The sequence below is a fragment of the Taudactylus pleione genome, unplaced genomic scaffold, assembly GCF_031769625.1.
Source record: "Taudactylus pleione unplaced genomic scaffold, aTauple2 ptg000253l, whole genome shotgun sequence".
NCBI classification, from domain to species: Eukaryota; Metazoa; Chordata; class Amphibia; order Anura; family Myobatrachidae; genus Taudactylus; species Taudactylus pleione.
Window position 1 is genome coordinate 3,895,024 of NW_028284655.1, and position 23,988 is coordinate 3,919,011.

The following is a 23,988-nucleotide window of genomic DNA, read 5'->3' on the forward strand; positions in this document are numbered from 1 at the left end:
CTCGCCACATGGTTATATTCCCCCTCTATGCCCACTTGGATGGTAGTGAATGATGCTGGACACTGGCTTATGACGTCAGGGTCCTCTCCGTGCAGAGGGTTTAGACACTACTTTGGTAATACCCTGTGCTTGCTCACAATTGTAAAGTACTGCAGAATAAATAAACATTAACAATAATCGAAAACAGTATTCTATGCAACTCAGACAAGCTTTTCCCTTTCCACTTCTAGCAGTGTCATTGCATTAATCATTGGGTATGCTGATCATTTGTACATCGCACTGGATCTGACATTACACAAAGGCTTCTCCCCCTCAAACCCCCATCTCTGCAGACATGGAGACACAGCTTGTCGCCTTGGTAACAGAAGGTGGCCGGCAGCAGCACAGTGAGCTAGGACAGACATTAGCAATCCTGCGGAAAGGCCTTTAACTGCAATTGTGATAGGACTGTTCAGCTGTCAATCAAGCTGAGTTGCAGATTCCAACCACTGTACACAGATCTACTGGGTTTCATCATTCAGCCAATCAGTGGCAGGCGAGCTTCTTTATCCCGCCCACTTATAGTGAACTTTCTTTCTCAGCCAAACCATAAAGGTTTTACTACCTCTCTGGGGACAGAAGTTAGCCAATAAAATGTCATGGAAGCTTAATAGACAGCGCGATTAGCGAATGAGCTACAAGTAAATCAGCGAGGGGCAGGGTTTGGAATTGTCCTCTGTACAACAGTAGTGGGCTAGCCTGAAGGAGACGGTGAATTGAAACTAGTACAGGTGATCTTGTCATGTTGTCCTTTAGTCCCTGCATTATGTATAGGCTGTGAGTTACAATATTGTCCTCACTGCAATATAAGCCTTATATATACATTATGTTATGCTGGAAGGCTCCTGTATAATGGTAGTTTGTATGTATGATATCATATGCTCCCTGTGTGTATGTGGCATGCACTGTCACTTTATCAAAGTATGTCAAAGTTATATACAACATACCCTGTATTTATGTATTACTATGCATTATATACAATCTATATTTGTTATAGGATGGTTACATGTGGCAGAAAATAATGCTTAGTCCACATATGTTCTGACTTTTTTACTATGTCCCTGAACCCTATAATTGCCGTTTACAGATCATGGTCTAAAAAGTTATTACTGACAAACATTGTTTTATCAACACAAGAAAATGGATCTACTGGATAAATATATTATATTTATAATGTTGTAAAACATAGGAATAGAGACGAGAGGTGTGTATGGGGCCAGGGTACAAATATGCTCATGCACAGAATGTAATATTACTTAATCTTACCCATGTACAGTGGCATTTGCTATAGAGGTCACAGCCATCAATATGTTCTAGCCTACAGCCCCTCCCTATGCTCTTTTTCAATAAGCCTGTGATTCGGTAAGGTGGATATAGTAGCTAAATTGCGTCCTAGCAACAATTGGGTTGTGTGCATCTATCTATTTGGGTAGGGTATGTAATCCTGGCGGTCAGGATGCTGCTGGTCAGAATCCCGACAGCGGCATCTCAACAGCCAGAATCCCGACACCCATAGGAACGCACATAAGAATATTCCTAATCTCTACCCTAACCCCTACCCTAACCCTTCCTCCATAGTGCTAAAACCTAACCTCCCTCTCCCGCACCCTAATCCTAACACTCCCTTCCCGGTGCCTAACCCCACTTCCTAACCCTAACCTTTCCCCTAACACTCCGATACTTACCTTCAGGATGCCGGCGATCAAGATACTGGTGCCGGGATCCCGACCATCGGCATCCCACAAGCCCGGGATGCAGACTACATCTCATCTATTTATCTATCTATATCTCAAGGCTAAGGAAGTTCAGCTCCAGTTTCACACTTTGGTGCATTAATTTGGACATTATTTTGATCTGTGTAATTACTAATATCCTTATCTCACACAAACACCGGTACTGGCACAGGGTATTGAACAGGGGTTCAACACACGTTCTTCCTGTTTTCACCGCTCTTTTGGTCCTGTTTTTGTCATGTTGCTGTGTCATTCAGTGTTTCCTATCAACCAATGACGTTCAGTTGTCTTATCCCAGGGGTAATGTAACCCAGACCTCCTTTTTTGTACTGCAGCCAACTCAAGACTATAAAGAGATGTATGGAGGAAGTCCTCTTGTGGTAAGGTCCAGATTTTAACCAGTAGGTTAGACCAGACCTCTGGGCTAAAATTCCTATACATCCACGTATAGCGAGTATTTGGAAGGGTGGATCAATCAGCGTTTCCAATGGTATGGAGCATCTCTTAGGGTTTGGTTAATAGTTTTTAGATGATATGAAAAATGGTCTTAGAAATTGTATGCAGCCCAAGGATCAATCTTCATTAGGTCAATAATAATGGGGGCTAGGATACTAAAATGAGAGAGAGGACCCCTCATAAATGCCCCTCGGTGTGCACATCACTTTTTGTAACCCAGTGTGAGAAAGACTTTTCGGGTATTAAAAATTGGAATGTCATGGTCGGCAGGAACAAGGAGGGGAATGGGTACAGTATGTGCCTAGGCTCTGTGCTCACAGTTGTTGGTTCAAAAATCCCAGTCCCTCAATGAAATTATTGTAACCCATGTTTAATTAATTCTTTTGGGTATCTCTTCTGGCTGCCTGTTGACATTAGTCTCGAGTGGTTTTGGAAGACTGTCAGTGGCCATCACTCATTGTCTGTTATAGCATATAAGTGTTTGTCGGCTATCCTGCTGCTTTCTGGGGTGCAGTTGTAAGCAGCCCGGACTGACTATGGGGCCCATGGCACTGATGATCCCTAGCCTATGGTGGGTTGGACACTTCAGACCATTAGGCGCAATACCATATATTAATTAATTGTTCCATCGTTACAAGATCAGGTTTGCATGTGCTCCCAGAGGTCGCATGTTCTTTTCCCTTCTATGTTCATGAGTTTTATTTCTCCATACAAAGAAATAATTACCTTGGTCTAGACTATGATTTGATTGGGCCAGGATTAAGGTTGTCATGTGCAAATGAGGCATATATTAATAGCAATTGCATTTTGTGCAAATTATATAATGTCCTCGAGCATGCTAGTGTTGTAATTTATACGAATGCCTTGCCTTTTATTTCAAGGAGATGTCATCATTGTGTGTACTGCTATTTGTCTTCAGGGTGATAGCACCTGGCAGGGGGTTGAAGGACTAGCATTCTGCAGCCTTGGAAAGAACTGCTAGACTCTCCGGTCATTTCAGCTCAGCTAGTAGGAAAGGACAGTTGCTCTATTAGTCAGTGTTTATGTGCACTGCTTCTCCAACTTTCCTCATGATTCATTTTCCCCTGGCAGCATGATGTACATGTGTGGAGAACTTTGGGGCATGTGGAGAGGACTGATGGCCTGTGAGGCATGTGTCGCACTTCAGTGCTGTGGGGTGTGTGTCATTGCATGCACTTTTCTGGGCACTAGGGTTCCATGCTATACTTCAGCATCCATTGAGGAGAAGAGGGCACCAGCCTGCAAGCTTTATTTGTATTGTGCCTAACAATACAAGATATGATGGCAGTCCTGCTGCTTGTTTTAATTCTTCTGCCTGACCTGCTAACCTTCTATTAAGTTATTATTAGTGGCGCCACAAATGTTCCGCAGCGTCTTACAAAGTACATAAATAAGTGAACAAGAAACCAGTGACTTACAGCACAATACAATGCAGGACAAGGTTTATATACATTGCAGCATTAGTGATCATAACACTCAAATAAGCAACAGGGCTTAAGCAACCACGTGTTAGGTGCCCAACCGGAGAAGTAGATGAAGGTATGAGTAAGGAGAAGCACAGGAGGGAAGTGGGCCCTGCTCGTGAGAGCTTACATTCTAATGGGGAAGGGCAGGCAAGTAGGCATGTTATAGAAGGGTAAACAGGAAGGAGGAAGCATGTAGCAGCGGGTTAGGATGAGAGCTGGAAGGCTTTGATGAAGTAGTGGGTCTTGAGAGCCCGTTTGAAGATTTGTAGAAAGGTGGAGAGTCTGATGGGGAGAGGGAGAGAGTTCCAGAGGTAGGGAGCAGCACAGGCAAAATTTTGGAGGCGGGAGTGGGAGGAAGTAATCAGCTGGCATGAAAGGCGGCTTGCATTTGTTGAGCAAAATGGATGGGCGGGAGTGTGAAGGGAGATGATATCAGAGATGTAAATGGGAGAGGAATGGGTGAGGGCTTTGTAAGTGAGTGTAAGAACCTTGAAATGGGTTCTGAAGGGAAGGGGTGCCAGTGTAGGGCTTGTAGGAGAGGGGAGGCCGATGTAGAGGAGGAGGAGCCAAGCAGCAGCATTAAGGACAGATTGGACTGGAGAGAGATGGGAGTTGGGGAGGCCAGATAGGAGGAGGTTACAGTAGTCCAATCTGGAGATGACCAGTGAGTGTATGAGGATTTTAGTAGCATCCTGGGTGAGAAAGGGTCTGATCTTGGAAATATTTTTGAGGTGGAAACGACAGGACTGAGTGAGGTACTAAATGTGTGGTTTGAAGGAGAGGGAGGAGTCCAGGATGAATCCAAGACAGTGCACTTTGGGGCTAGAGGAGATAGTTGTGCCATCAATTGATAAAGAAATTGTGGGAAGTAGGTTATTCGGGAGGGTGGGATAATGATCAGCTCAGTCTTGAGATACTGGATATTCTTATCTCCCACCTGCCCTGACCATGTGCCCCCACCTTCCAGCAGCAGTGTTCTCCCCAGGCTGTTTTCTGCGGGTGCATCGCCCGGCAGAAACAGCCTGCCGCCCGGCACTTTTCCCCGCTGTGGAACGCTGGCCTCTGAAGTGACCGGAGGCTAAAGAAGCCTCCGATCGCTTCAGAGGCCAGCGTTCCCAGTGATGCACTGCGCGAGTGACGTCATGACGTCACCCGCGACATGAGGAGCCTGCCCTGCGCGCCTGCTGGATCTGTTTAGATCCAGTCTGCGCGAGGCAGCGGGAGCGGCCAGCAAGTAAAGGTACATGCTGGGCTGGGGCCAGGACCAGTCTGGGGGTACTATTTAAGTCTGGGGGCACTGCATAAGGGACACTATTAAAAATGGGGGCACTGCATAAGGGGACAGCCTGGGGGCACTGCATAAGGGACACTATTAAACCTGGGGGCACTGCATAAGGGGCCAGCCTGGAGGCACTGCATAAGGGACACTATTAAGCCTGGGGGCACTGCATAAGGGGCCAGTCTGGGGGCACTGCATAAGGGGCCAGTCTGGGGGCACTGCATAAGGGGCCAGCCTGGGGGCACTGCATAAGATACACTATTAAGCCTGGGGGCACTGCATAAGGGACACTATTAAACCTGGGGGCACTGCATAAGGGGCCAGCCTGGGGGCACTGCATAAGGGACACTATTAAACCTGGGGGCACTGCATAAGGGGCCAGTCTGGGGGCACTATTTAAGCCTGGGAGCAGTACATAAGGGACCAGTCTGGGGGCACTACATAGGGGCACTACTTCAGCCAGGGGGCAATGCATAAGGGCAAAGTTAAACTAAAGGGGGCACTGCATAAAGGGGAAAACTACAGGGGGCACTGTATAATGGGCACTTTTGACTGAGAGCCAGTCGGGGAGCAGCCTGAGACATGTCAGGCTGGATTGGTAAGGGAGATACCCCTTTTCCCGGCACGCGCATAATTGCGAAGGCCCCCATCCAGCTACTTTTGGATGCCACCCGGCTGGAAAAAATTTCTGGGGCGAACACTGGGCAGTGTAACTTGGTTTTGCTCAAAAGTGAATTTTTATACATTTCATCTCTTGCGGTCTGTGAACTGGCTGTTGGTGAATTTGAAGTATAGTACGCGATCATTGCGATTAGTTTACAGACAAAACCATCATGGTTTATAAAGGTTGTATTAACCACTTGCCTGGCACAAATTCTTTACCTGAGACGACCACATCCCATACGTCCGAGCCGGCCCACTGCGTTCCTCGTGGACCCCTAACAGTGCATGTTTTACAGATCTCCTCAGTATCACAAGTGAAATAATTAGATCCACCTGTGGATCTTTTAAAATGTGTCAACCAGTAGTAAAAACACCTCTGTACCAACTAGGAGATCTAGTAAACATGCACTGTTAGGGGTTCCTGAAGACCGGAGTTGGGAAATAATGGTGTAGGGTTTTGTGGATAATAAAGCAAGCACAGATCTCCTTCAAAGTCCTCCATTAACAATGGAGTTTAGAATGGAAAGTGATCAGAAACTATACATGTTTCAAACCAGGTTTGTAAAACTACTAAAACACATATGCTACAACCGTACAACAATCTTACTATCACAGTCCTACAAAGCACTGCAGTAATTAATTACAAAATAGTATTGTGGTGTTCATTCTACCACCCTGCACCTGTCACAACCCGTGCAGTTCCTCTTTCCTGTCTGGGGTGTCGCTCTTTGGTCTGGTGCTTCTAGCGCACTCTTTGTCTACATCTCAGCAGATTGTTGCATCAGCTGAGTGTGTTAGAAGCACCAGAGCAGAGAGCGACACCCCGGGCAGGAAGGAGGAATTGCACAGGTTGTGACAAGTGCAGGGTGCTGGAATGAACACTAGTATTGCCATTTAGTTCTCATTAAAAGCAACATGCCGACTCGATGCACACTAAGGCCTGATTCTGAGTTGAATGCGGCCATATCTGGTGATTGTTCCGCATGCTTCAGAGATGCATATTTGTGAATGTGCGCACGATTCAGAATGGTATACATCGCATCAGTTTCTCTGCTGCCGCTAAATGGGTGTTTCTGGGTGGCCACAATGCAGAGTCACGCAAAGGATGTGGGTGCGGCGCGTGCGTGTAGGTTGCTTACCAGTCGTGCGTATGCATTGTGGGCGCCAAATTCCACTGCATCTCCTGCACCTAGCATGGAGTAGATGTCAGTGGCTATGATAACGGTGACGACGGCTCTAGCGGACGGAAGAGTGGGGCGCTGCCATCACATTGATGCGTATGCTTTAGAACGTGCATATACTGTACTGGTTCTCCCACTCCATTTGCAGCGGGCAGCCAGAGTTGTGTTTGCGTTACGTACAGCTCAGAACCAAGTCCTAATCCCTCAAGCAGGCCAACGTCCCTGTATGCTTTTAGTTGTTTTAATCACAAAAGAATGCCTCCTAATATATGTTTGTGCAGTGCTGCTGTCCTGCACCAGGTTCTTGCAGCACAGAAAGAGACTTTAAATTGACTTTATCCTTCCCGCCTTAAGTTCCCTTACTATTGCCCTCATTCAGACCCGCTCGCAAGCGCTATGTGCTCGCAAGCGGGTCGATGGCGAGGGCCTGCGCACGCGCAGCGCTCGCAGTGCGCAAGCCCCGGAGCGAGTGACAGATTCACTCGCTCTGGGGCTCACTACAAACGATGTTGATGTTGATTGACAGCTCGCCCTGTTTTGTAGGCGGGGTGGCCGGACAAACTGAGGCGTTCCTGTTAGAGCAGGAAGCTATCTGGGGCTTGCGGTAGATGAGACCCTACCGCAAGGGTCTCGTCGCGAGACCATCGCGACCATCACCTGGTCACTTGCTAAAGCTGTGGGTGGTCGCTTTTTGCAAGCGGCTCTGAATGAGGGCCAATATCTGTAGTATAACGTGACCAAACTGGCCTTCCTGGTCTTGTAGTATGTAGCCAGCTTAATGTACTTTCCTGAGTTTAATTTGTAATATATATATATTTTATATTTAACTTCTTTCGCCTACAGGCCGCGGAAGAAAGATGCAATTTTATGTGTCCCGCCTCCTCTTGATGGTGACCCGGGCCGCTCTGCGGGTGTCAGGTGTCCTTTTCTGGATCCTAGTTTGTATTGCATCTCTATTATCAGCAGCCTCCTACCTGCCTGATGCTCTGAGGCTCATCGCCAAGGGCCCACTGAGGGCGTTTCACTGGGAGCCACGCAAGACTGCCCCCTCCTGTTTAACGAGCAGCAAACATGGCCAGCATGGATACATCAGGATCAAGGTGAGACCCATTCTGACAGAAGATGCTTAGTGACAGACATGACAACATGACGTGTCATATGTTTCACTATAGGTGGGTGACCCAAAGCTTTGCGACGAAGATGGGAGGTGCGAGGGGTGATATTCTGCAGGTGAGCGTTAGTGCCACTCAGTGATAATCTACTCTTTGGTTGAACAGAATTCTGGGATACGCTTCCATTACGTGGCTTCTGGAGAAAAAGGGAATCCATTAATGCTTCTCCTGCACGGCTTCCCTGAGAACTGGTAATGTGACCCCAGTGGTGTTGTGTTCAGTGACTGCATCATGAATCACACGCGATATACAATACAGATAACAGACCTCAGATAAATGCTTTATTGACAGCTGTCAGTCATGTATTTCGTCCCCCCACAGCCTCAGGAAATGTTGGCCGTCTTTTTTAGTAGTATAATGTTACTGATTTTTCTTTTCAAAAAAAGCAAAGTTTCCAAAACGATTTATCTTCTAAGACCGGCATGCTCCCAATTATACTGGTGTATGAGCCAGGTGAGTGCAGAGGTCGCTAGTTGATGTAGAATTTGTGGCCCTAGACACCTTTTCACCTGGAAGTCAGAAATAACGATGTATCTACGTACAACTGTCAGTAAAGCCTGAGAGATGTGGAGAGTGGTGCAAGGAGACTTTTGCGCCTTAACCTTTGCAATGCATGACATTTTATTACTTCGCTTCTTAGTGTGGTTTTATCCTTTTGCACTAATAATCTTAAATTCTCTGTAACAGGCAGCATATTTATCAAAATTTTTTTACATCTAGCTTAAGGCGCGCTAACCGACATTTCCAGACTAAGTGCCGGGCGCGGGGGAAACAATTGAATAGCTCCAGGAACACCTTCCCGGTGCTATTCACATCACGTTAAATAAAATTGCTCCCTATATTAGTATCACTTAAATGTATCGAAGGGCTCTCATTTTCGCTAATTTTTAGTATGCAGATCACATTTCCCATACCTTTAACGGGCAATGTGATCTGTTTCGGATTTAGTAAAGACAAATTTTAAAATAATACCGGTGGAAGCCTGGCGAAAATAAGAGAGGCTTTGCTTTGTTTCCCCTACTCCTGCTCTGCCCTTCCTACATGTAGACGGGCAGAGCAAAGTCTGGAGCCGGCTTCTGTGATCAGCCTGTGTGTCTAGTAGACCACAGACTGATCACAGAACAATAAATAGTTATAATAGAAAATAAATAAGATACAGCTTGCCTGCACCCAGGCATAAGCACAGCGGTGGGATAGCTGGTGCGTGCGCAGACACATTCTCAGGGGTTTTTTTGTGAAAAACACCTGAGAAGTGCGGGGTGGGGATTCTTGCAAGCTCTGTCCTGGGATGCTAATTATAATACATTGTAATTGAAATTATCGCCTCACAACTACATCTGAGATGCGGATTGTGATAAATATGCCCCTAAATTAATGGGTCATTTAACTTAAAATTGTAAAAGAAATACCTAAATTCTCCAATTACTCCTGGTCCAACAGGGTAGCTTGTGAATATGACTGCCAATACAGAGATGCCTGCAGCTTGGGCACACTCGTGCGCACAGTTTAGCTTTGAAGAGCAGGAACAAGGGTTTATTATGAGGGATGGGATTAGTTAGACAATATAAATGGGTGGAGGGAGCAATTTGCAGAAGTGGGGGGGTGCACAGCTTTCCCCACTATGAAATGTCTTGAATTTGACGAGATCCGGGAAATTGTGTCTTGTCCCTATAGTCACACATTTTGCATGTTTGAGCTGTCGCATTTCCAGGTACACTTCAACCAGAGAAATATCAAGAAGATTCATGCACACAACAATGTGACCCATTCACTTGCCCACAGTGGCAGATCCAGATAGGGCAATGTGTGCTACGCTGTATGGTTGTGTCTGAGCAGCACACAGATGTTGCTGCCTGCCGTTCAGATGAGATGAAAGCACAATCGGAGAGTCCTGGCAAGATTCTCTGTCTGCCTCCTGGCCACCAGACTTATGTATATAATCTGCAGCCATGGGCACCCTACCCCTGCTAGGGGAATCATTCACCCTGATCCGCCATTGCAGAATGAATTTATGACCATATTGCCGTACTCCAGTGCTTGGTAGTCTGTTACCTGTGCTCTTTGCCCCACTGAACTCGCAGACTTGCTTTGCCAAGTGCGATGAGTGGTTTATCTGCTGCAAGCCAACTAAGACATCTCGCCCGGTGCTCTTATTGGACCATTTTATGACTGCTTGCTCCACAAGTTAAAAATTGCAGCTAATTAATCTGCAGTTGCTCTCTTGTTTTGCATTGCGCTACAAAGTAATGAACAGATACCACAATCTGTCAGTATGTCTTTCTGCCATTTGCCTTTGATAGTGATGTTTTTCCCTTTTATTTCAATGCTGACATGGTTTTAGACAATACTGAAAGGTAATACTGAGTTGCTAATCTTAACTTAAGATACTTCTTTACAGAAAAACATGTAATATTCGTGGATAGCGCTTCACTGTCGGCTGATCATGTACAATGATGTCACACAGTATTCTGAGTGTTTATGCCATGTCTCAGGATCGGGGTGGGGATGGGGAAATGCAAGTCAGCAATAGTGAGTTGTCATCATTTATAAAAGGGGTATAAATGGTAGATTTCGTGACATAGTAGGACACACACCCCCTGTGTAAGTTCTGCCTAAGTAACGAAATGCGTTGGCCCACCAGCACATTTAAGAACTTTCTGCCCAACATAAGAGAATCCACGCGTCCATTATGCTTTAATAAAATATTTCTACATGAATAAAGAATCGCGTTTTCAGATATTCACGTGCTTGTCCAGTTTCACACACACCGCAAACATCACTTACCCATACACTGGTAACCTTGGAGGATGCAGCATGAAAGGAGCATAGACCAGCTGGCATTTGAAATTACTTTGGTGACTAACATCACCTTACCTACTTGCATGCATAGGACCTGATTCTGAGTTGGATGCAAGTGGAAATTTGGATGAATCTTGCGGATATACAGATGTGTCCACATACATCTTTCCTCCTTGTGCATTAAACCACCCTTCTGGTCGCGCCATGCCGTGGAGCAACTCGGTAGTGCTGAGCGTCGTTTCTGCATTTTGCATGCAGATACAGCCACAGTTGCACACAGAACATAGACATGCTGCATATCATTTTAATCAGTATAAGCTGCTTGCAATTCATATTCACATTTGATTTGCGAATAACATGCATTTTAAGAGAAAAAGTTGCACGAAAAGATGCTCATCGCTACCAAGGCACACGGCGGTCACGCGTTTTGTGTAACGAGACTTGTAGCGCACAGAGGATAAATGTATGTGGATGCATCTGTATGCAAACCACGCATGCGCTGTAAAAAGAAATCTGTGCATGCGCCATATCGGACATACACACATGGACTGAGTTAGCAAGTGCGCACGGATTGATCTGTCCAACCCCCAAGCACTTTCATTAAAACAGCCATGTTTGGGAGATAACTGGGTGGTAACCATGTGGACGCGGAGAACTGATCTTTGTCATGGACGTGTATGCCGACTTCCGTGCACGTTCGTAGCCTGCGGACGCAGACGGGATACTTCTGACTGGCAGATCTTCTGCACCGGGTGCAAATCCCATTATTAATGATGATTGCTGCGGATGTAAGAACACTGGGCGAGATGGATACTCACATGCTGACACATGGATACTTCGCATACACAGGTGCATATCACTGTAGCGTAAGGCAGTGAGGAGACAGCGTCGGCCAGAGGGAAAAGCAGATGCGACCAACTCAGAATCTGGCCCATAGTGTCTAATAGACTCTGCTACCAGTCCTGCACGTATGTAGCGAGCACACAGTACATGCATGGACGTTACAGACTGGTGGATGAATGCAATAGTTGGGGTTAATCATCCCCATTGGAACTATATCTTCCAAGACTCAAAATCATTTTTATATTTTATTAATCTTTTGCATTCCATTTATTTCATTATTGGCTTGAATTTCTCCTTCCTGCCCTTATACCATTCCCCCCTCCCTTCCTCAACCCCGTTCCACAGAGACATTGCACATACTCCGATTACTGTGTGGCATTATGTGATCTTGACCTACGTATCTTGCTCACATTAGCTCACCTCCTAAATCTGTCCCTCTTAATGGCCCCTTCCCTTCCGTCTTTAAGCTTGCGCTAAGCTTTCCTACCTATCTCTCCAACTACCGACTTATTTCTCTTCTCTTCCAGACTATACACCACGACTGTCCTCAATAAAGCGACCAACGACCTGCTCATAGCTAAATTGAAACGTTGCTTGACCTTTCCGCTAATTTCTCTATATGGTCAACCACCCACTTCTCCTGCACATGCTTCACTCGCTTGACCTTCCTCGCGCTGTACTCTTCTGTCTTATCTTGTGTGTCCAACTACCTGTCTGCCATCTGCTCTTCGATATCTTACTTAAAAGTTTAACATGTCCAAAACTGAGCTCCTCATCTTCCCTAATCCCATTTTCACAAATTCCTCCAACCCCCATCCCCAGGTCTCACTCACAACTGACAACATTACGCTGTTCCCAGTTCTCCATACCTGCTGCCTTGGTTGTAACATGGACTCCACCTTCAGCTGTACTCCACACATTCAGTCTCTTGTCACGTCCTTCTAAACAATGCCTTAATTTTTCTTTTCTTACTCCGGAGATTGCCAAAGCTTTCAATGACAGAATTAATATTTTCTGCCTTGTTTTCTACAATTTACTTTCAACTGGTCTTCCAAGCAACGGTCTATGCCAGCTCCAGTTTGTACTAAATTCCGTGGCGAGGCTGATCCTCCTCTTGCCATTCCGTATGCCCTGTACCACTTTGAGAAACCATACACTGCCCCCCAGAATCCTAGTCGTCGTCATCAGTTTATTTATAAAGCACCACAAATTCTGCAGCGCTGTTAACAAAATATAAACATAACAAACCACCAGTAATGGGCAAGAGAAACAGTAGCATCAGAAGACAAAACAAGAACAAAGCAAACATCCATGAGGACTAGGGCCATGTGTGTGAGAGATGTGGGGGGGAGAAAACAGACTAGAAAGGGGCGGAGGACAAGAAGCAGAAAAGTAAGGTGGAGCAAGAGAAGAGCGTAGTTTTATGGTGGGGCAGGGAAGGGAATGGAGACGATAAGGGTGGTGGGAAAAGAGACCGAGTTATCAGCTTAGTAAAAGGCGGGTTAGGCAACTGTGAGAAGTTTTGATGGAGCCCTTGAAGGAATGGAGGTTGGGGGTGAGTATGGTCAGGTGGGGCAGGGAGAGCTAAATGTAAGGAGCAGGGGTGTGGGGTGGTGATTGGTGAGAAGGAGACGCAGGTCATTGACTGAACAGAGTGGACGAGTATTTATAAACAAGGGGTTCAATCCAATTGTACACGATGTAGTCGCAGGTGCAAGCCATCACGGCAATGGGCACACCTTACTGCAGCCCGAATTCAAATGAAAGTGATCACATCCCCATAGCGGGCATAATTATGCGAATTCGGACTCTGAGCAGGCAGCGAGGGGTGCGAGATGCGGTGACGTTGCCGGCGTTTAAACGCTGTAGCAACAGCACATCGCACCCTTCACAAGTAATTGGATAGAGCCCAAGATGTGAGATGTAGGAGGGGAGGCATTTAAAGAGGGCTTTATACGTAAGGGTAAGCAGCTTGCATTAATAACTGAAGTTACCTTCAAAGACCTCACAAAACATATTCTCCTCATACATCTCCATATATAGATACCCTGCTCCATACCTTCATAAATCTGCTTCTGTCCTGTGCCTCTCCTCTCTGCTCCCCACCTCTCACTCCTTCCTCCGCGACTGCTAATATGCAGCTTCCTCTTATGGAACACCATACTCTGCCTCACAAGCCTGTGTAATACACTGTGCTCCTGCGCATTAGTTGATTTGCATCCATCAATAAATAGGTGACTGATCTTTGTGCTTCAGAGAGGGAGAAAGAGCTACATATAAATATAAAGCTGATTTTGGTGAGCGATATCCTATGACCTAGATTTTATACCTCCTTATATTTTGAATGCAGTGTAGCAGAGTATTCCTCCTGACGCTCTCTCGATATTGGCAGGTACTCCTGGAGGTACCAGCTGGATGAATTCTCCCAGGGGTACAGGACTGTGGCTGTTGATCTAAGAGGATTTGGAAGCTCTGACGCCCCTTCCGAAGTGTGTGATTACAAAATGGAGACCCTACTGGAGGACGTAAAGGATCTGATTGAAGGACTGCGTGAGGGCTTAGTTTGTCATAAGTATGTGGGATTTAAACACGTGAGGTGTATCTTCTGTGTTTCATAGTAAGTGCTTGCTCTTCTTCCTCACCCAGATTACACAAGCTGTGTTTTGGTCGGACATGATTGGGGGGGCACCTTGGCGTGGACATTTGCCGTTCGTCACCGTGACATGGTGTCCCGACTCATAGTTATGAATGCACCGCACCCATCAGCCTTTCACGGTGATCCATTATTTATTCTTTAGTTTTGGGGAAGAGCACTGTGCGGGCTGGTGAAAGGACTGTTGTCCAGGTCATCTCAATGCTGTGAAGTTGTAACCAAGTATCTGGCAGTGATGTTATACTGTGATGTCTCTCTTCACAGATTACGTGCTGTCTCATCCGTCCCAGCTCTTCTCCTCCCGCTATGTCTTCCTCTTTCAGTTGCCTATCCTACCAGAGATCCTCTTGTCTATGGGGGACTTTGAGGTGAGCAGAAATGATGAGTGGAAGACTACTAGCACATGTCCGCACCCTTACTGTAACTGGCCTGCACACATTCACAGCTACAGCAGCTGCTCTCCTGGAAAGTCAAGTAGATATATATATATATATATATATATATATATATATATATATATATATATATATATATATATATGGTCTGATGTACATGTGACCAGTTCAGACAGTTTCAGCCATTTGTGTTTAGCATGAATGACCAGATGCCAGTGCAGTCAGGACCTCACCGGCTGTAAGACGCCAGTTATTGTCATTTCCCACCAGTACCAATCGACAATCTTTTCACTCTGATGGTGATTAGGATTGGCAGTCGTTTTTAGCCAACATATATTGAAATATGTATATGGGCACCATACAATAACATGGTATATAACAGGAAATATGGACAGCATTGGATTTAAAATCAGTAACCATATGCAAATCACAGGGACAAATTAAAGGTTTGTGGGTGTCCCAGGGCAACTAACTAGTGGGAGCCCCTATCAATAAAATCATCCAGATTATATGCTGGAGATGCTTTTAGAAAGTATATTGTGTAAGTACTCCCAGCAACACAAATGTGTTAAATACACACAGAACCCCCAGTTCACATATGCCACAGAAACTGGTGATGTGTGCGGGGGCCCAGCGTGTGGGCTGCCCTGTGGTTTCCAGCACTGGCAAATCCAGATCGTTCTTTATAAAACCATGACAAATATGCTGATTGGACAAATGTAAATGTATTATGCAAATATCACCTCACAGCCACAATTACTAATGATTCCTCCGATGAATGGGCCTATATGAAATGGCCTGCTTCAGCCATATTACCATATAATCATTACAAAAACTAAACAGAGCTGGAAATTACAGTATTGCAGATGTAAAGAGAAGGTGTACAGAAAACTATTCATATATTGGAGCTTAGGGCCTGATTCAGCTATGTATGCTCTGCCGATGTCCACGTAGTTGAGCGATTATCGTCCAACTGTGCATGCGTCACAGCCGCAATGCGCACACACTGCTATTGGATTGCGAATACCGTAGACCAGAGGATTTATTTGCAAGTGATTGACAGGCAGGGGCCAGTTTGTGGGAGGTAACAGGGAGTGGGGAGTAAAACGCGGGCGTGTTGCGACTGTACCAGCTGCTGACTGCGATCCTATACGCAGGAAACATGACTCTGGCGTCTCCGTTACAGCGGCCATTCTGAGTGACTATAGACTCACTCAGGAGGTTGATGTTTGCATGATCTGTGTTCGATGCTGCGTATGAGTACACGGTTGATGACCGCTGCAATGGCTCCGATGGGCCTCTCAGTACAAGACCCGGCCGCTTCTTCATTTGTATATTATTGTACTTCAGCAACGGCAACAGTAGCGTACAACTCTGTATCAGGTCTTTAGCTACTGCTGACACATTGATGAACACAAGTCAGTTTTGTGAACGTATCTTGTGTGTTTTCGCATTGCATATCCGCCAAAGACCAGCGTAAGCGTCAATAGGTGATCCTAATTCATACACAGTTCATTGACATTTTTAATTGTGGTTGATAGGACAGAACTGGGTTGTAATGGGGAATTTGCACCCAAGCTAAGGGGCACTAAGGGATAAAGTGGATGGAGATAAATTACCAATCAGCTCCTACTAGTAATTTTTTAAACATTGCCTGTAAAGTAACAGTTAGGAGCTGATCGGTTGGTACTTAATCTCCGTCCACTTCTCTCTCCAAGGCTTAGTACATAGACCCCTTAGTTTGGCGAGGGCAGGTCAGAGGCATAGTCTGAACTGCGGACTGTGCAGAGTTGTGCATACGCGCAGATACCTCTGTTTTCTAATTGCGCACTGAAAATGATGACGTCTGTGGAACCGAGTATACGGTTAGAGGTGGTGCGCTCGCAGAGACGTGTGCAATTTTGTAAACGGATTGACTTGCTTTCATTTATGCAACTGCCCCATAATTGGGAGAGTGTTCTAATTACCAGCAGCACCTTCTACACCTGTAGCTGGGACAAATTCTTCATACAATAGCTACAGATACCAGGCTACAAAAATGTGTAGAACCTGATTTATTATAATATCAGACTGGGGTTTGATTTAATAAGCATAAAAAGGTGTTGTAGTACCTGTATTACTGCCAACTAGTTACATTTTCCTGTTTAAATGTAAAGATGTGCATTATATTATTTTCACACGATCAGTTTGGTTACATTTATTGCAGAATTTAATAAGGCGTGTTATATACACACACACACACATCTTTTTTTTATATAGATTTATTTGGTGCAGTATTTATTAATGAGGAAATGATAAGTAAAGATAATTGATTCAGCATTTGCAGTTGTTCCAGTGATAGGCAGCCATTACAGCTGTCCCATGTCCGCCATTGGTTCTTCTGACCACTGTAATTGGATCTACTGCAGTACATACGGAGGCCACTGGTAGATGCCACCATGGGGATCCAGAATGAAGAGCGGAGACTGAGTAAGGAAGAGGTAGAAGCCTTTATATTCCACACATCCCAGAGAGGAGCCTTAACACCCCCTCTTAATTACTACAGGAACCTGTTTGGGTGAGATGAACTAATTACAACATAGAGTTTGATAAGAGCAGATGATTTAACCAACACTAAGGGGTATATTTACTAAAGTGCGGGTTTATAAAAGTGGAGATGTTGCCCATGGCAACCAATCAGATTCTAGCTATTATCTTCTAGAACAGTGGTGGCCAAACTCTGTCCTCGAGAGCTACCAACAGTTTATGTTTTCCAGGTCTCCTCACAGAATCACAAGTGAACTAATTAGCTCCACCAGTGGATCTTTCAAAAAGTGTCAGTGAGTAATGACTACACCTGTGCACCTGCTGGGTGACCTGGAAAACGTGAAGTGTTGGTAGATCTCGAGGACCAAGTTTGGCCACCCCTGTTCTAGAAGGTTCAAGATAAATGATAAGTAAAATATGATTGATTGCTATGGGCAACATCTCCACTTCTGTAAACCTGCACTTTAGTAAATATACAGTGTAACTGTAAGTTGATCCCATATATATACACATACATACACACATGTACACTGATGAACCAAAACATTATGACCACCTGCCAATTATACTATTGCTCCTCCGTCTGCCACCAAAACAGCACTGAGATGTCATGGCATGGACTCTACAAGACCTCTGAAGGTGTCCTGTGGAATCTGATACCAGGTTGTTACCAGCAGATCCTCTAGCTCCTGTAAGTTGTGAGGTGGATCTCAACAGATTGAGATCTGTTGAATTTGGAGGCCAGGGCAACACTTTAAATCATGTTAAATCCTTGCAGTGTGTCAGGGAGAAGCTTCCTGCTGAAAAAGGCCACTTAAATCAGAGAACACCGTTACCATGAAAGGATGTAGCTGGTTCTCAAAGAGGCATGTCGGTGGTACACATCAAATTAACGTAACATGAATGAGCCAGACTCCCAGTAGAAAATTGCCCAAAGCGTCACACTGCCCCCACTGGTTTGTTTTCTTCCCACAATGCATCCTGGTGCATCTCTTCTAGGTAATTGAAGTACACGTACCCAGCCATCTACATGTTGGTTTGTATCTGATGGGATAAGCTTTGTTCGTCTCTTGCCTCGATGAGTCTTTTCCACCCAACAACCTGTCGGATGTTCGTGTTTTTTCCCTACTCAGATCACTGTCAGTATAGACTCAATATGGCTGACCTTGGGTACTCACCGAGCCTTATCGTTTCAGCAATGCTCTGACCCAGTTGTCTGGCTACAATGATTTTGCCCTTATCAAAGTCACTTAGGTCCTTACACCTGCCCAAGTCTTCTGCATTAGATACTTGTCGACCACGATTACCTAATTTCAGCATACCATCTAACAGATCCCTGACCTTGACGTGCGCCGTTGTTACAAGGTAGTAAACGTCATTCGCTTCATATATGAGTGGTCATAATGTTTGGGCTCACAGTTGTATTAGGCGTGTTACATATCATCAGCAGGTGATATAGTAAATATTGTGAAATCTATAAATTGATGGATCTTAATATTTCACTTTGCATGGGCCCTTGTTTTGCATGATATTGTCAGTTGTTATATATATATATATATATATATATAAAAATCGGTCTTCCATATAGAAGGAGGCGGCACTCATCTGGACTTTTTCAAAAGGTAAAGTGCATATTTTATTGAGCCGAGCTCAATAAAATATGCACTTTACCTTTTGAAAAAGTCCAGATGAGTGCCGCCTCCTTCTATATGGAAGACTGATTTTTTGTACATTGCACCTAGGAAGGCACCTTGGCAGTTGATTTTATATCTGGAGTGCCCATCTACATGCAAATCATATATATATATATATATATATATATATATATATATATATATATATATATATATGTGTATATATATATATATATATATATGTATGTATATATATGTATATATATATATATATGTGTGTGTATATATATATATATATATATATATATATATATATAACCTGTCCTCAAAAAGTTTTTGCCAGAAAATAAAAACTCTTATTTATTTTTTATTTTAAAATGTGTAAATGTTTTGTATTGTTCTGAGTTTGTCTATCATTTCAAATGGGGTTTTAGCATAACATTTAGAGTGGGGATAGTCTTTTATTTTATTACAGTTTTTGGCATCTGTCATGCTAAAGTGAGTCAGTGGCTTCCTTTGTCCAGTGTTACAATGGAACTTGTCTCTGCAGGTTCTTCCCGGTGAAAGCGCAGGATGTACTTGTCCCCACATTGCTGCTATGGGGTGAAAATGACCATTTCCTGGAGGCTGCGATGGTCCCAGAAATGCGGCAATACGTCCATGCACCTTTCCAAGCTGAAATTATACAGAACGCCAGTCACTGGCTGCAGCAAGACCAACCAGAGGAGGTGAACAGGATCATGAGAGACTTCTTGAGGCAGGAGATGCTGGTGTCCACGCACTGACCCTAAAAACTTGTACATAGAACGCTGGGGATCGTGGTATGCTCTGTATAATCAGCTACTGACTATATAACATGTACATAGAACGCTGGGGATCGTGGTATGCTCTGTATAATCAGCTACTGACTATATAACGTGTACATAGAACGCTGGGGATCATGGTATGCTCTGTATAATCAGCTACTGACTATATAACGTGTACATAGAACGCTTGGGAACGTGGTATGCGCTGTATAATCACCTACTGACTATATAACGTGTACATAGAACGCTGGGGATCATGGTATGCTCTGCATAATCAGCTACTGACTATATAACGTGTACATAGAACGCTTGGGATCGTGGTATGCTCTGTATAATCAGCTACTGACTATATAACGTTTACATAAGAATGCTTGGGATCGTGGTATGCTCTGTATAATCAGCTACTGACTATATAACGTGTACATAGAAGGCTTGGGATCGTGGTATACTCTGTATAATCAGCTACTGACTATATAACTTGTTCATGGAACGCTGGGGATCGTGGTATGCTCTGTATAATCTGCTACTGACTATATAACGTGTACATAGAACGCTTGGGATCGTGGTATGCTCTGTATAATCTGCTACTGACTATATAACGTGTACATAGAACGCTGGGGATCGTGGTATGCTCTGTATAATCAGCTACTGACTATATAACGTGTACATAGAACGCTGGGGATCATGGTATGCTCTGTATAATCAGCTACTGACTATATAACGTGTACATAGAACGCTTGGGAACGTGGTATGCGCTGTATAATCACCTACTGACTATATAACGTGTACATAGAACGCTGGGGATCATGGTATGCTCTGCATAATCAGCTACTGACTATATAACGTGTACATAGAACGCTTGGGATCGTGGTATGCTCTGTATAATCAGCTACTGACTATATAACGTTTACATAAGAATGCTTGGGATCGTGGTATGCTCTGTATAATCAGCTACTGACTATATAACGTGTACATAGAAGGCTTGGGATCGTGGTATACTCTGTATAATCAGCTACTGACTATATAACTTGTTCATGGAACGCTGGGGATCGTGGTATGCTCTGTATAATCTGCTACTGACTATATAACGTGTACATAGAACGCTTGGGATCGTGGTATGCTCTGTATAATCTGCTACTGACTATATAACGTGTACATAGAACGCTTGGGATCGTGGTATGCTCTGTATAATCAGCTACTGACTATATAACGTGTACATAGAACGCTTGGGATCGTGGTATGCTCTGTATAATCAGCTACTGACTATATAACGTTTACATAAGAATGCTTGGGATCGTGGTATGCTCTGTATAATCAGCTACTGACTATATAACGTTTACATAAGAATGCTTGGGATCGTGGTATGCTCTGTATAATCAGCTACTGACTATATAACGTGTACATAGAACGCTTGGGATCGTGGTATGCTCTGTATAATCAGCTACTGACTATATAACGTGTACATAGAACGCTTGGGGTCGTGGTATGCTCTGTATAATCAGCTACTGACTATATAACGTGTACATAGAACGCTTGGGGTCGTGGTATGCTCTGTATAATCAGCTACTGACTATATAACGTTTACATAAGAATGCTTGGGATCGTGGTATGCTCTGTATAATCAGCTACTGACTATATAACGTTTACATAAGAATGCTTGGGATCGTGGTATGCTCTGTATAATCAGCTACTGACTATATAACGTTTACATAAGAATGCTTGGGATCGTGGTATGCTCTGTATAATCAGCTACTGACTATATAACGTGTACATAGAACGCTTGGGATCGTGGTATGCTCTGTATAATCAGCTACTGACTATATAACGTGTACATAGAACGCTTGGGGTCGTGGTATGCTCTGTATAATCAGCTACTGACTATATAACGTGTACATAGAACGCTTGGGATCGTGGTATGCTCTGTATAATCAGCTACTGACTATATAACGTTTACATAGAATGCTTGGGATCGTGGTATGCTCTGTATAATCAGCTACTAACTATATAACGTTTACATAGAATGCTGGGGATTGTGGTATGCTCTGTATAATCAGCTACTGACTATATAACGTGTACATAGAATGCTGGGGATTGTGGTATGCTCTGTATAATCAGCTACTGACTATATAACGTGTACATAGAATGCTGGGGATTGTGGTATGCTCTGTATAATCAGCTACTGACTATATAACGTGTACATAGAACGCTTGGGATCGTGGTATGCTCTGTATAATCAGCTACTGACTATATAACGTGTATATAGAACGCTTGGGATCGTGGTATGCGCTGTATAATCAGCTACTGACTATATAACGTGTACATAGAACGCTTGGGATCGTGGTATGCGCTGTATAATCAGCTACTGACTATATAACGTGTACATAGAACACTTGGGATCGTGGTATGCGCTGTCTAATCAGCTACTGACTATATAACGTGTACATAGAATGCTGGGGATTGTGGTATGCTCTGTATAATCAGCTACCGACTATATAACGTGTACATAGAACGCTTGGGATCGTGGTATGCTCTGTATAATCAGCTACTGACTATATAACGTTTACATAGACTGCTTGGGATCGTGGTATGCTCTGTATAATCAGCTACTGACTATATAACGTGTACATAGAACGCTTGGGATCGTGGTATGCGCTGTATAATCAGCTACTGACTATATAACTTGTACATAGAACGCTGGGGATCGTGGTATGCTCTGTATAATCAGCTACTGACTATATAACGTGTACATAGAACGCTTGGGATCGTGGTATGCTCTGTATAATCAGCTACTGACTATATAACGTGTACATAGAACGCTGGGGATTGTGGTATGCTCTGTATAATCAGCTACTGACTATATAACGTGTACATAGAACGCTGGGGATCGTGGTATGCTCTGTATAATCAGCTACCGACTGTATAACTTGTACATAGAGCGCTTGGGATTGTGGTATGCTCTGTATAATCAGCTACTGACTATATAACGTGTACATAGAACGCTGGGGATTGTGGTATGCTCTGTATAATCTGCTACTGACTATATAACGTGTACATAGAACGCTGGGGATCGTGGTATGCTCTGTATAATCAGCTACTGACTATATAACGTGTACATAGAATGCTGGGGATTGTGGTATGCTCTGTATAATCAGCTACTGACTATATAACGTGTACATAGAATGCTGGGGATTGTGGTATGCTCTGTATAATCAGCTACTGACTATATAACGTGTACATAGAATGCTGGGGATTGTGGTATGCTCTGTATAAATAACTGACTATGGGCCTGATTCAGAGTGGACACAATTTGTGCTCAGCTGCTATCCCGTGCACAGCGCACCTGTAAAACATGCAAATGTCGCAGTGGCCTAGCTGTGTATTGAGATGACCACTGACTGCTTCTCATTTCTCCCGCTTGCTTACGGGGACACAACCACCAGACGCACATCTGCTCCTGTCCAGATTGTTCATTCTAACCTTCAGTCTTCTATCAGTTTTCTCCAAACTCAAGTCTTCCCTGCAGCTCTACCCACCCTGATACTGCTCTCTCTGGGTGTTCTACCAGCTTTGGTCTCCTCTCCATCCTGAGCCCCACTAGCTCCTATTGTCGCAGCATTGACCTCTCTCTCTAGACTGCAAGCTTTCATGGCCAGGGCCCACTACTGTATGTCTCATGTCTACATATCCTTCATCAACATTGAATGTGTTTATTCTGTTTTCATGTGTCATATGCACGATTTGCTTTACCATTTATCTGCTCTGTAGAGTTTTGTGGAGCTTTACAAATAAACATTGATGAGGTATAAAATGAAGAGTGGGTGCTAGGGAGTGTGATAGAAGCACTGGAAAAGTTTGGAATGACTTCTGTGTGTGTCCCAGGTTCCTCTCTTGTGTGTTTTGAAACCCCCAGGAGAAGTCTGTTTGACAATACAGACTAGAAATGTCGGCTTTGGTGAAAAGCCGGAAAGGGTCCTGGGAGTGTGGATGTGAGGAGAGGGAGGGCTCCATCCACAGGCCGCTTCAGATGTTGGGCCTTTCAGCCTGGTAGCAGGCTCATTAGGGCTCGCACCTGGAAATGGCTGATATAAGCTGGGTTTAGTTGTGGCTGAGTGTCTCACACATGGGAGAGCAGGCCCGCAGGCTAGCTTGCTCTGAGACACTGTTTGATACAAACCTGTAAGTACTGTGGACGTGAACTTGTTTAGTGTTCTAATAGTGAGGGTCTAGTTAGAGCCCAGACGGGCTAGGATTTTGTTTGTATTATTTTGTTTGTGTCTGGTACAATAAAGACTGGCTCCGTCCAGCTTGCACGAGAACCCCAG

The 23,988-nt window shown here is 44.3% G+C and overlaps 1 protein-coding gene across 2 annotated transcripts; it reads left to right on the plus strand.

The window, feature by feature from the left end:
- The first annotated feature begins 723 nt into the window (after positions 1 to 723).
- On the plus strand, positions 724 to 23,976 carry EPHX3 (epoxide hydrolase 3). Of its 2 annotated transcripts, XM_088480368.1 has the most exons (8): positions 724 to 770; positions 7,682 to 7,938; positions 8,116 to 8,201; positions 14,045 to 14,202; positions 14,299 to 14,427; positions 14,570 to 14,673; positions 17,109 to 17,257; positions 19,411 to 23,976. In XM_088480368.1, the coding sequence occupies exons 2-8, from the start codon at positions 7,696 to 7,698 to the stop codon at positions 19,643 to 19,645; spliced, it is 1,104 nt and encodes a 367-aa protein (XP_088336494.1). In that variant the 5' UTR covers positions 724 to 770; positions 7,682 to 7,695; the 3' UTR covers positions 19,646 to 23,976. The 2 variants fall into 2 exon arrangements, with proteins under 2 accessions (XP_088336494.1, XP_088336495.1); XM_088480369.1 differs by lacking the exon at positions 14,299 to 14,427.
- The last annotated feature ends 12 nt before the right edge of the window (positions 23,977 to 23,988 follow it).